The sequence below is a fragment of the Heterodontus francisci genome, chromosome 18 (genome assembly GCF_036365525.1).
Source record: "Heterodontus francisci isolate sHetFra1 chromosome 18, sHetFra1.hap1, whole genome shotgun sequence".
Classification (NCBI taxonomy): Eukaryota; Metazoa; Chordata; class Chondrichthyes; order Heterodontiformes; family Heterodontidae; genus Heterodontus; species Heterodontus francisci.
The window spans coordinates 66,702,333-66,716,294 of NC_090388.1; the positions used below are offsets into that span (position 1 = coordinate 66,702,333).

At 40.2% G+C, this 13,962-nt stretch overlaps 1 protein-coding gene across 3 annotated transcripts in view; it reads right to left on the minus strand.

The window, feature by feature from the left end:
* Positions 1-13,962, minus strand: part of pot1 (protection of telomeres 1 homolog) — a 399,782-nt gene that overhangs the window by 260,303 nt on the left and 125,517 nt on the right. For all 3 annotated transcript variants that reach the window (XM_068050910.1, XM_068050911.1, XM_068050912.1), the window contains exon 5: positions 8,016-8,126. In XM_068050910.1, the coding sequence (XP_067907011.1) occupies positions 8,016-8,126 (111 nt within the window). The remainder of the gene's footprint in view (positions 1-8,015; positions 8,127-13,962) is intronic.

Genomic DNA, 13,962 nt, shown 5'->3' on the forward strand with positions numbered 1-13,962 from the left:
TTTAATTCTGTTGTTGATAAATATTGGTTTGGAATTTACAATCAGGATAACAATAAAGCTTATCACGGTTATAATAGAGGAAATCTGACAGCAATTTCTGGAGTACGTACATTAAACTTGGAATTCCAGAAGTTGTTGTCAGAGATACCCTGCTCCTTCACAGGGTGTGCTGTTACAGTCCTTGCCATTAGACTTGGCATTGAAATGACTGCAATGGGCTGAACTAGCTGCACTTTCTCACTAGTGCCAACCTAAAAAGGGTTGAAAAAGTTAGGGCTAGTGTACTCAGGAATAAGTGAGTATTTAACAGTGACATGAGTGATAATTGTTGATGCACAACTTTTCTAGCCCTGAGAAATTGAATTTAAAAGTATGGAGTCTCATTCATTCAGAAGAAAATTATGGTGGAGATTTTTTTTTAAATTCTTTCACGTTTTCTGTGCATCTCTTTTATCTCTCTCCCTTAATCCTATCTGAATTTCCCAATCTTTATGTTGCTTTCTGTGCATCATCTAAATGTAATTTATATTTTCTGTTTTATATTTCCTGGATCGGACTCTGCAGATTCTTCTGCTTGAAGAGCCTCGCTTTTTTTTTGACCTACTTGTAGAAGCCACAGGTCCCCTGTAGAGGGCACCATGCTATACCAGACACCAGATTAGAGAAAATATCCACGGACAAGCCCATGAAAAGTCTCTGGTCAACTGTCAGTGAGGTCACTATTCCTTTGCCTGGGAGCTAAATCTGGCCAATACATTCTGATTTCCAAACTGAGTTCTTTAACTTCTCTTCTGAGTCCAGCTAATTGATTTGGCAATTTCTTTTTCCAAACTAGTTAAGACATGATAAAACATCTGACGAGTTTGAGGTTCTATTTTGCTCCAATTTAGAAACTGTTCAGTCGGAGAGAAAGGACTCTTTAACGTTTACCCTGCGCAAAAAAATGGCTATTTGGTAGTCCTAAAAAAACCCGAAAAGATCACTAAGGAACTTCGTGATGGTTTAAATATTCCCAGCTAAAATGGGTCAGAAAATACTTGAAGACCAGCTTGCTCTCATTTCTGGAAACAAATGGTTGGTGTAGAGACAGTGAGCCTAAGTTCTACTGTATGGAGAATGGCATTGAAGTACTTTTGGGGATATTGAAAGGATAGGAATTAACAATCCATGCACACAGTTTGCCGAATGCATCGATGAAACTGAACATCTGAAGATAGTTGTTTAGGATTAATAAATAATGCTCATACAATTGGAATATGATGACGGTGTCAATTAGGAGATGCTTCAACTAAAAAGTCGTGCAGCTCTCAGTCACATTATTTCAGATTTTGATGAACCAGCTAATCCTGCAAGCCAGACAGCTGTAGTTGTTTTATAAATCTTGTACTCTTTAACCACTCCGAAGGAAATTAGTGAGTTATTAATTAAACTCAACCTAAATCTGGCTTTGAATTCTAATTTAAAGAGGCAGTCTTCTGGTAACTTTAATGGCAGTAATTGCCCATCAGACATAATGGGGGAAAGAGTGACCAGCAAGTTATAATCGTCTATAATAACAAAGCTCACTGGCAACACGCTGTATATGTTCAATAATTGAATATGAACACCAAACTATTCGACTGGGCCACTGTCGTGGAGCACTGAACATCTTTGTTGAAAAATCATCAACATCAAAACCACTGATTAGGGTGATTGATTTATTTTAAATTCTGGTTTTATTACCTGGGATGTTGGGACCTCTCCCAGAGTTTGGGGAATTCCATTTCATAAGCCTGTCCAATTGGGCCCTGTTGTTAATGATTGGGGGTTAATCGTTGGGAGCTGGAAGTGCCAGAAAACAGAATAACCCCTACAGTGAATGCATGAATCAAATTACTGAAAGGGATCCCAGGATCTTGACTGGTACTTTAGGGATTGCAATTTTCCTATGAAAATATGTAACCTTACCACCGATTCTATAACTTCTCCAGCCACTGTTTCAAGTTGAACCAGATTGTTCAGAAGCTCAGTGTGTCCTGTTCAACCTGAGCTGAGCCTCCGACACTTTATTATCTTCATCACAAAGAATGTTACGTCCATCACAGATCTAGCTCAGCTAATCTCCCACTAACACCCTCATTTATACTTTTGCCACCTCAAGACTGGATTACTCCAATGCGCTTCTGGTCGACCTCCCATCCTCCACCATCTGCAAGCCACAACTCATCTGCTGCTCCTAACTGTAGCAAGTTCTACTTACCCATCAACCTTAACCTTAATGACTGCTGATCCCTCATAGTTAAAATTCTCAAGCTGGTTTTTAAACCACGCCCTCGGCCTCACGCCTTCCCATCTCTGTAACCGTCTCCAGTGCTACAACTACAGTCTCCATTCTTCTGATTCCAGCCTCTTGTGCATTCCCCCCATTATCTGTTTGCTCCATTTGTGACCATGCTTTCAGTCAGCCAAGCTCTACTCTCCAGAATTCGCTCCCTAAATGTTTTGCTACTTCTCCTCATTTCAAGATCCTCCTTAAAACCCACTTCTTTGATTAAGCTTTTGGTCACTCTTCCAAGTCTCTCCTTCTTGGCTGCGTGTCCATTTTTTGTACCTCAATGAAGTGCCTTTTTTTTTACATAAGAGGTACCATATACATGCAATTGCTGTTGAAAACTATGAATCAGTGGCTTTGGTTATTGTAATGATGACAAGAGGAATTTTGAACTGGAACAATTCATTTAAAGAAAATATGGTGTGAAACTCCTGAATAAAGTTACAAACGATTAGAATAGAAATTAATATATCAGTGGTGAGGATTAAACAATTGACTATGTCCGAAGAAATTTTGTTCTAAATCCCAGCTTCACTCTCTTGAAACCAGGACGACCTCCAGCTGTGCCAGATGAGGACTCCATCACCACACAAACGTTACACCCTTGTTCAAAAAAGGATGTAAAGATAAGCCCAGCAACTACAGGTCAGTCAGTTTAACTTCGGTGGCGGGGAAACTTCTGGAAACAATAATTCAGGACAAAATTAATTGTCACATGGACAAATGCAGGTTAATTAAAGAAAACCAACATGGATTTCTTAAGGGAAAATCATGTTTGACTAACTGGCTGGAGTTTTTTGAAGATGTAACTGAGAGGGTTGATGAGCGCAATGCAGTTGATGTGGTATACATAGACTTCCAAAAGGTGTTTGATACAGCGCCACACAATAGACTTGTGAGCAAAGTTGCAGCTCATGGAATAAAAGGGACAGTAGCAACATGGATACAGAATTGGCTGAGTGACAGGCAACAAAGAGTAGTGGTTAATGGATGTTTTTCGGGCTGGAGGCAGGTTTGTAGTGGAGTTCCCCAGGGGTCAGTGTTAAGACAATTGCTCTTCCTGATGTATATTAATGAACTAGACCTTGGTGTACAGGGCACAATTTCAAAGTTTGTAGATGATACAAAATTTGGAAGCATTGTGAACTGTGAGGAGGATAGTGTGGAACTTCAAAAAGACATAGACAAGTTGGTGGAATGGGTGGACGAGTGGCAGATGAAGTTCAATGCAGAAATATGTGAAGTGATTCATTTTGGTAGGAAGAACATGGAGTGACTATATAGAATAAAGAGCACACTTCTAAAGGGGATGTAGAAGCAGAAGGACCTGTGTGTATCTGTGCATAAGTCATTGAAGATGGCAGGACAGATTGAGAGACCGGCTAATAAAGCATACAGTATCCTTGGCTTTATCAATAGGGGCATATAGTACAACAGCAAGGAAGTTATGTTGAACTTGTAAAAGACACTAGTCCAGCCTTAACTGGAGTACTGTGTCCAGTTCTGGGCGCCGCACTTTAGGAAGGATATGAAGGCATTGGAGAGAGTACAGAAAAGATTCACAAGAATGGTTCCAGGGATGAGGAACTTCAGTTATAAAGATAGATTGGAGAAGTTGGAACTGATTTCCTTGGAGAAAAGAAGGCTGAGGGAAGATTTGATAGAGGTATTCAAAATCATCAGGGGTCTGGACAGAATAGATAGGGAGAAACTGTTCTCACTCGTGAAAGGATCAAGAATGAGAGGGCACAGATTTCAAGTAATTGGTAAAAGAAGCAAAAGCCACATGAGGAAAAATGTTTTCACGCAGAGCGTGGTTATGGTTGGAATGCACAGCCTGAGAGTGTGATGGAGGCAGATCCAATTGAAGCAATTAAAAGGGAATTAGACTGTTATATTAAAAGGAAGAATGTGCAGGATTACGGGGAGAACGCGGGGGAATGGCACTAAGTGAATTGCTCTTTCAGAGAGCCAGTGCAGACATGATGGGCAGAATGGCCTCCTTCTGCGCTGCAACAATTGTGACATTCTGTGATTCTAAGAAACAAAGCGCCATGAGGAAGAGGAAATTCAGAACATCCATGTCCAAATAAGGTTGCATGAGGAGTGAGAGGTCCACTACATTCCTTTATTGTGAGGGGAATGGAGTATAAAAGTAGAGAAGTCTTGCTACAACTGTATAGGGTGTTGGGGAGGCCACATCCAGACTACAATGTACAGTTTTGGTCTCCTTATTTAGGGAGGGATATACTTGCATTGGAAGCAGTTCAGAGAAGGTTCACGAGGCTGATTCCGAGGATGAATGGGTTGTCTTATGAGGAAAGGCTGAGCCTACACTCTTTGGAGTTTGGAAGATTGAGAGGTGATCTTATTGAAACATATAAGATTTTGAGGGGGCGCGACAGGGTCGATGTTGAGATGTTTCCTCTCATGGGGGAATCAAGAACTAGGGGACACAGATTCAAAATAAGGTGGAGATGAAGAGGAATTTCTTCTCTCAGAGGGTCATTGATCATTGGAATTCTCTACCCAAAGGGGCATGGGTCATTGAATATATCCAAGGCTGAGTTAGACAGATTTTTGATCTATAAGGAAGTAAAGGGTTAGGGGGGCAGGCAGGAAAGTGGAGTTGAGGCCACAAACAGATCAGCCATGATCTAATTTGAATGGCGCACCAGGCTCGAGGGACTGAATAGCCTAAGCCTGCTCCTATTTCTTATGATCTATGTGCATTGACAGGGATTGAGGGATAAGGCAGCTATCACATTTACAATGGAGCTCTTGGAATCCAGCTCTCGTCAAAATAGCAAATCAGAATCTTCACTCCACACTAATAAATCTTACTTTTCTTCTTCTTAGTACCAAAGTAAAGCATCATGGCTGGTACGTGTCGAAAAGAAAAATTGTAAATTATGGTAAAAGATGGCAGAGATTAGCAGCAAAGTGACAGCCCATGTAGAAAAACCCTGACTGGTGTGGAATGCTGTATCTGTCAGCAAGGACTTTTGGCAGTCGCTGAGGACCTTTTTTTATTTAGAACGAACAGGAAGATGACCAAGGAGATCTGGCCTATCTTGACATCTTGTAGGAAGAACATTTCAATGTATAAGAGATTACGTACAGTCCAAAATTAAGGATATTTAGTCTGGACTAGGCCTCTGAAATCAAATTCCATGCACATTTTCAGACAGATCTGATGCATTTATGATAAAAATGATGCACTGCAAAAATCATCATTTAATAATGCAGCTAATTTCTATCTAATTGAACAGCAAAGTTCAGAAGTGTGGAAAATATTTCAAATACAGCCGAGTGCAGGGCTCACTTGTCACCGTTTAAGTAAATCCCACCTCTACTAATAAGTATTTTGATATTAATTCTCTGTTGTGGAACATTTTGATATATATGTATATCTAGTTTTAAAAGAAAAATAAAGTAATTTCGCTGCATCAGTAACTAAATAGTAAACCTGAATCATATAGTTGAAAGAAAATAACTAACAATTAAAGCTTTTGTATCTTTCCTTCAATGATATGCTTATCAATTTTATAAATTAAAAACCAGTGAACCAGGGACAGTTGTATACAGATTTATAGGAGAGCAAGCTTGTGTGTAAATAGATAAGTGCAACAAAATGTTAACAACTGTTCTTTTTTAAAAATGCAGCCATCATGAGAATTAAATAATTAAACAATTAAACAAGCAGAACAGTAGCATTTTGAAATTTTATAGATCTTTGCATGTACTATAATCCTTCAAAAATTATACACAATATTTTAATGTGATTCTCTTACTCACAACACAACAAATATTAGGAAAAAGGTATTGATATATTGCAACATCATTGGCAAAATGATTTCATTCTGCTACGGTTTCATCTTTTGCCTTATGTAGCCTTGTTGTCTAACGTGCTCTGTGAGGAAAAGGAAGTTTTTAGTTTCCCAAAATCGACCCCTAAATGTACTTGCGGATAAAAGCAACAAAATTGACCTGACTGAAGAGAATGTTGAATCATTTAACCAAAACTGAAGAAGACATGGACAATGAAGTCATGAGCAAATTGCGTGATGCTCAGGTCTTCACCTCCTCCGATCTGTGCCCAGTTCGGGCCACCGAGAGAAACAATCAAGCATTGCGAACTGAGCAGAAAAGAGCCCCAGTGTTGATCAGTGGTGTTAAAAGTCTGAGTAACAGCAGAGAAACGTGGGGTTTTCAGCTTTGAAAGGAGGTAGCAATATGAAGACCTTATAGAGGTATTCAAGATAGTTAAGGGTATAAAAAGACAAATCCGGAAAATAGCTAAATTAAATTGTGAGAGTAGGACAAGGGGATATAGGTTCAAACTAGTCGAAGGTAAATTTAAGACTGATGTCAGGAAGTTGTTAACACAAAAATGGTCAATACTTGGAAACAGAATAGTGGAGGCAAAAAACTGGTATCACAAGAAAAAAATTGTATTTTGAAATGAGGGTTAAAGGACATTCTGGATGGATGAACTAAAATGAGCCAAGTGGCTTCCTCATTCATAAATATATTATGATCTTCTGATTGAAAAGACACCTACTTTTTCAATTATACTCATGGTTCTTCTATTATTTACTGCTACGAGATCTAACTCAGTATGCTTCCCACTGCGGTCTCTGATCTCAAATGGCACTATCTGGTATCATTTAAGATTAGAAGCTGATTATGGATTCCGCTCAGCTCATCCATTAACAAAATACTGTGGCACCACATCTATTCGTCACTTCAATGACTCCCGAGTTTTGACTTTGAGTATCCCACTGCATGTCCCTTCCTAGAGCTAACCCTCTTCTGTGTGATGAAATGCCCAACATCAATCCTAAATTTCCTTTTCAACAGTTTGAACCTGTGCCCACTAGTCCTACTTCCATGGCTTAAGTTGAAGGACTGCTATGGATTTACCATTTCCAGAATGTCTAGTAGGAAGCAGCGGACACGTCAGCACTGACAAACAGTTATGCAGGTTTAAGAAAGGAGAATATTGGGACATGGGATAAGGACTATTGCTCATGTGGAAGATTAACACCAAGGTGAATGGGTTGGGCTGAAGGACTTGTGTCCATGCTGTTACTTCTGTGTAACTCTGTATTGGTGCTGTAGCAGTCACGTCTTTTCAAGGCTGCATTTTTTTTGTGAATCATGTTTATTCTTTATCTGCCATTCAGACTGTTTGGATTTAGACTAAACACCACATATCACATCATAAGAACATAAGAGCATCAGAAATAGGAGCTGTAGACCATAAGGCCCCTCGAGCCTGCTCCACCATTCAATCAATGATCATGGATGATCTTCTGCTTCAACTCCACTTTCCCGCCTGCTCCCCATATCCCTTGATTCCCTGAGAGACCAAAAAAATCTGACTATCTCAGCCTGAAATATACTCAACGAAGGAGCATCAACAACCTTCTGGGGTAGACAATTCCAAAGATTCACGACCCTCTGAATGAAGAAATTTCTCCTCATCTCAGTCCCAAACGATCAACTCCTTACCCCAAGATTGTGCCCATGTTCTAGATTGCCCACCCACGGAAAACATCATCTCTCAGTGTCTGCCCTGTCAAGCCCCTTCAGAATCTTGTATCTTCACTATTAAGAATTTCCAGCACTTTCAATGGCAATAATATTAACAGCCCTAATCTAAATTGTACGGAGAAAGATTCATTGTAGCTTTACTTACAAACACTGTTGCTCCTGTCTCTTCTGAAAGTTCAAGCTGGAAAGCATGCCTTCCATCCTTACAAGCGCTTGGAGACTTACTGACTTGGAACTTTGTAAGCACCACTGTATCCTGCAGAGATATTAGGAGAGAAACAAAAGAATTTATTACAAATTAGTGAGGAGAGAGTGAAGTCAAACAATATTCTTAAATTAGGTTTAAACAACTAGAATGACACAATAAACTAGTTTCATACAATTAATATTTTGGAAGAATACTGTGAATTGCTTCTGAAGCATTCTATTTTCAAAAAGGAAACTTTAGAAACTTTAATGACTGTTCAGTCTTTACACAATTCAACCTTTCACTTTTCTCACACCATCTACTGCCCACCCAATAAAAGCCGTCAGTTTAAAACTGACCCTGTCATGGCTAAAGTTGACTGATTCTGCCCCCTAACAAGTAGCTATTACCAAATATTCACAGCACAGAAATAGACCATTTGGGCCAACACAACCATGCTGGTGTATATGCCTCACATGAGCCTCCTCCCACCCTTCTTCATCATCCCCCATCACCATATCCTTCTATTCTTTTCTTCCTTATCTAGCTTCCCCTTAAATACCATTCACCTCAGCTACTCCCTGTGGTAGCAAGTTCCACTTTCTAACCATTGTCTGTGTAGTTTCTCCTGAATTCTTTACTGAATTTATTAGTGACTACTTTGAATTTATGGCCCCTTGTTCTCTCTCACCCACAGATGGAAATAACTTCTCTATACCTACCCTATCATATCTCCTCATAATCTTACAGACCTCAATCAGATCACTCACCAGTCTTCTCCTTTTTGGAGAAAAGAGCATGAGTCTGTTCAATCTTCCCTGACAGATATAACCTCTAAGTTCTGGTACCATTCTAGTAAATCTTTTCTGCATCTTCTCCAGTACTTCTATGTCAGCCGTGGCTCAGCTAGTAGCACTCTCACCTCTGAGTCACAAGGTTCCGGGTTTAAGACCCACTCCAAGACTTGAGCACAAAAATCAAGGCTGACACTCCACTGTAGTTCTGAGGGAGTGCTGCACTGTAGGAGGTGTCGTCTTTCAGATGAGATTTCAAACTGAGGCCATGTCTGCCCTCTCAGGTGGACCTAAAAGATCCCATGACACTAGTTTGAAGAGCAGGGGAGTTATCCCTGGTGTCCTGGCAAATATTTATCCCTCAATCAACATTACAAAAAGATTATCTGTTCATTGACACATTGCTGAGACAGTGGATGCACTAGTTTTAATTTTCCACAATTTCCTAGATTCTGGAAAGGTCCCATCAGATTGGAAAATAGCGAATGTAACTCCGCTATTCAAGAAAGGAGGAAGACAGAAAGTCGGAAACTACAGGCCAGTTAGCTTAACATCTGTCATAGGGAAAATGCTGGAATCTATTATTAAGGAGGTTATAGTAGGTCATTTAGAAAATCTCAATGCAACAGGCAGAGTCAACATGGTTTGTGAAAGGGAAATTGTGTTTGACTAATTTATTAGAGTTCTTTGAGGGAGTAACAAGCAACGTGAATAAAGGGGAACATGTGGTTGTGATGTATTTGGATTTCCAGAAGGCATTTGACAAGGTGCCATATCAAAAGTTATTAAACAAAATAAGAACTCATGGTGTAGGGGGTAACATATTAGCATGGATAGAGGATTGGTTAGCTAACAGAAAACTGAGAGTAGGCATAAATGGGTCGTTTTCAGGCTGGCAAGCTGTACCTAGTGGAATGCCACAGGGATCAGTGCTGGGGTCTCAACTATTTACAATCTATGACTTGGATGAAGGGACAGAATGTATGATTGTGAAGTTTGCTGATGACACTAAGATAGGTAGGAGAGTAAGTTGTGAAGAGGAGGACATAAGGAGCCTGCAAAGGGATATAGATAGGTTCAGTGAGTGGGCAAAGATTTGGCAGATGGAGTATAATGTGGGAAAGTGTGAACTTGTTCACTTTGGCCGGAAAAATAGAAAAGCAACATATGATGTAAATGGACAGAGATTGCAGAACTCTGAGATGCAGAGGGATCTGGGTGTCCTGGTGCACGAAACACAGAAAATTAGTATGCAGGTATAGCAAGTGATTAAGAAGGCAAATGCAATATTGTCGTTTATTGCAAGGGGAATGGAATATAAAAGTAGAGATGTTTTGCTACAGTTGTACAGGATATTGGTGAGCGTATTGTGTACAGTTTTGGTCTCCTTACTTAGGAAAGGATATAATTGCATTGGAAGCAGTTCAGAGAAAGTTCACCCAATTGATTCCTGGGATGAGGGGGTATCTTATCAGGAAAGGTTTGACAGGTTGGGTCTGTATTCATTGGAATTTAAAAGGACGTGAAGTGATCTTAGCAAAATATTATGAACCTGAGGGGACTTGACAGGGGGTATGTTGAAAGGATGCTTCCCCTTGTGGGAGAGACTAAAACTAGGGGGCACAGTTTAAAGATAAGGGGTCTCCCATTTAGAACAGAGATGAGGAGAATTTTTTTCTCTCAGAGGGTCGTGAGTCTGTGGAACTCTCCTGGAAAGCAGCAGAGGCAGGGTCATTGAATGTTTTTAAGGCAGTGGTAGACAGATTCTTGACAAACAAGGGAGTCAAAGGGTATCATGGGTAGGCAGGAAAGTGGAGTCCACAAACAGATCAGCCATGATCTTATAGAATTGCGGAGCAGGTTCGAGGGGCCGAATAGCTTACTCCTGCCCCTAGTTCGTATTTATGTATGCTGTTTGTGGGAGCTTACTGTGCACAAAATGGCTGCTGCATTTCCTACATTACAATAATGACTATACTTCAAAAGTACTTCATTGGCTGTAAAGCGCTTTTATATGTCCGGTGGCTGCGAAAAGCGCTATAAAAATGCAAGTCTTTCTTTTTCTATATATGGATACCAGAACTGTTCACAGTATGCCAAGTGTGGTCTAACCAAGGTTCTATACAAGTTTAACATAACTTCTCTGCTTTGCAATGATATCTTTTTAGAAATGAACCTCAGCGCTTTGTTTGCTTTTTCATGGCCTTATTAACCTGAGCCACGACTTCAGTGGTTTGTGTACCTGTACCTTCCGATCCCTCTATTGCTCTACCCTATTTAGAATTTATTTTCCAAAGAGTAAGTGACCATCTTATTCTTCCTACCAAAATGTACTATTGCACACTTAGCTATATTGAAGTTCATTTGCCAATTACACACCCATTCTGGAAATTTATTAATGTCTTCCTGCATTTTGTCAGAGTCCTCCTCTGTATTAACTACACCCACTAATTTGGTGTCATGCCCAAATTTTGAAATTGTACTTCTGATTCCAGAGTCCAAATTTTTATGTAAATGGTGAACAACAGTGGTCCCAGCAACGATCCTGGTGGAACAACCATTTCCCACCATTTGCCAATCTGAGTAACTACCTTTAACCCCAACTCTTTGTTTTGAGATGATTTGATACAGTGCTGTACAGATTTTCAATCCAAATTGGGTGGGAGATTGAGACTTGCAACGATCATCCCAAACACAGATTCCTCTCTGAAACTGCGCCATTCTACTGAGGAACATCAGGTAGAGAAGCGTGGCAGCTGGAAGTCAGAGTCTTGCATATTTAGGATATTACAGCATATCTCAGAGACAAACCTTAACTCTGATTATCAATGGAATTTACTCAGCACAATGCAGCATGGAGTGAAAATGTTAGTGATATTTTCCTTCACACAAGTAAATACAGACATTTAATACAACACGAGTCTTGGTGATAAAATTAACATCTAAAATTATGAGAACAGGTTCCTCTTGCTAGCCGCATAGCTCTCTCATCCACCCGTTGAGATATCCAATTATTAAATGGCTTCAGGCAATGATTTTTAACAATGAAAAATAAACACTAGATAGAGGGCTGCAGAGGTTCGTTTGGTGGCATAGGATTTTTTTTAAAACCACTATTTCATGCAACACAACCATCTTATAAATATAAGCTAAAATCATCATTCATTTGTACCTTGTTCAGAGCCTGTGGCATTTAGGTATCTTTACCCTATGGGAATGCACCCATGTGCAGACATGCAGCTTTAGTACAGCCTAGTTACCTACAATTACAGTATAAACGACTGAAGACTGGCAAAGCTGTTCTGACCAAGTATATTTTCATAAACAGTCTACTTTTGAAGAACAATTCATAGAAAATCATGTTTTGTTGCTATAAGAAAATAACGACAGACAGGTAATGAAGGATTCCAGACAAAGATCTCCGAGCTAAATGATGCATTTTTGTACTGAATGACACAAAGATGTACCAGCCTCTATTTGTGAAATATGGCAAGCTTATTGCACAACTGAGAGGCCATCAATAATAGAATCATAGAAGGTTTACAGCACAGAAAGAGGCCACTTGGCCCACCGTTGGCCAAAAAACGATCCATCCACTCTAATCCCACCTTCCAGCATTTGATCCGTTGTCCTGTAGATTACGGCACTTGAGGTGCATATCCAGACTCCTTTTGAATGGGTTGACGGTCTCTGCCTCAACTACCCTTTCAGGCAGTGAGTTCCAGACCCCCACCACCCTCTGGGTGAAAATGTTTTTTCCTCATCGCCCCTCAAATCTTTCTACCAATCACTTTAAATCTATGCCCCCTAGTCACTGACCTCTCTGCTAAGATAAAGAGGCCCTTCACCTCCACTCTATTCAGGCTCCTCAAAATCTTGTACATTTTAATCAGATCTCCCCTCAGCCTTCTCTGTTCCAAGGAGAACAACCCCAGCCTATCCAATCTTTCTTTCCAGTCCGTGCAGCATCCTCGTAAATCTCCTTTGTACCTTCTCTAGTGAAATTCCATCCTTTCTGTAATGACGTGACCAGAACTGCAAACAGTACTCAAGTTGTAGCCTAAACCAATAAGTTATACAGTTCCAGCATAACCTCCCTGCTCTTATATTCTATATCTTAGCTAATAAAGGAAAAGATTCCATATGCCTTTTTAACCACCATATCGACCTGTCCTGCTACCTTCAGGGATCTGTGGACATTCACTCCAAGGTCCCTCACTGCCTCTACACTTCTCAGTATTTTCCCATTAATTGTGTGTTCCTTTGCCTTGTTTGACCTCTTCAAATGCTTCAGCTCACACTTCTCCAGGTTGAATTCCATTTGCCACTTTTCTGCCCATCTGACCAGACCATCAATATCTTCCTGCAGCCTATGGCTACCTTCCTCGCTATCTACCACATAGCCAATCTTTGTGTCATCTGCAAGCTTGATCATTCCCCCTATATTTACATCCAAATTGTGAATAATTACCACAAAAAGCAGGGGACCCAGTACTGAGCCCTGCGGAATACCACTGGAAACAGCCCTCCCATCACAAAAACACCTGTCAACAATTACCCTTTGTTTCCTGCCACTGAGTCGATTTTGTATCCACCTTGCTGCATTTCCCTGGATCCCATGGGATTTTATTTTTTTAACCAGTCTGCCATGTGGGACCTTCTCAAAAGCCTTGCTAAAATCCATATAGACCACATCAACTGCACTACCCTCATCTATCTTCCTTGTTACTTCTTCAAAAAATTTGATCAAGTTGGTCAAACAAGATCTTCCCTTAACAAATCTATGCTGACTATCCTTGATTAACCTGTGCCTTTCTATGTGACAGTTTATCCTGTTTCTCAGAATTGATTCCAATAATTTGCCCATGACTGAGGTTAGACTGACTGGCCTGTAATTATTTGGTCTATCCCTCGCTCCCTTTTTAAACAGAAGTACAACATTAGCAGTCCTCCAATCCTCCGGCACCATACCTGTATCCAGTGAGGACTGGAAAATGATGGTCAGACCTTCCGCTATTTCTCTCTTACTTCTTTTAACAGCCTAGGATGATGTATAAACTTTCAAGGATGCTAATCCCATTAATACTTCCTCTCTCCCTATGGTTATCACA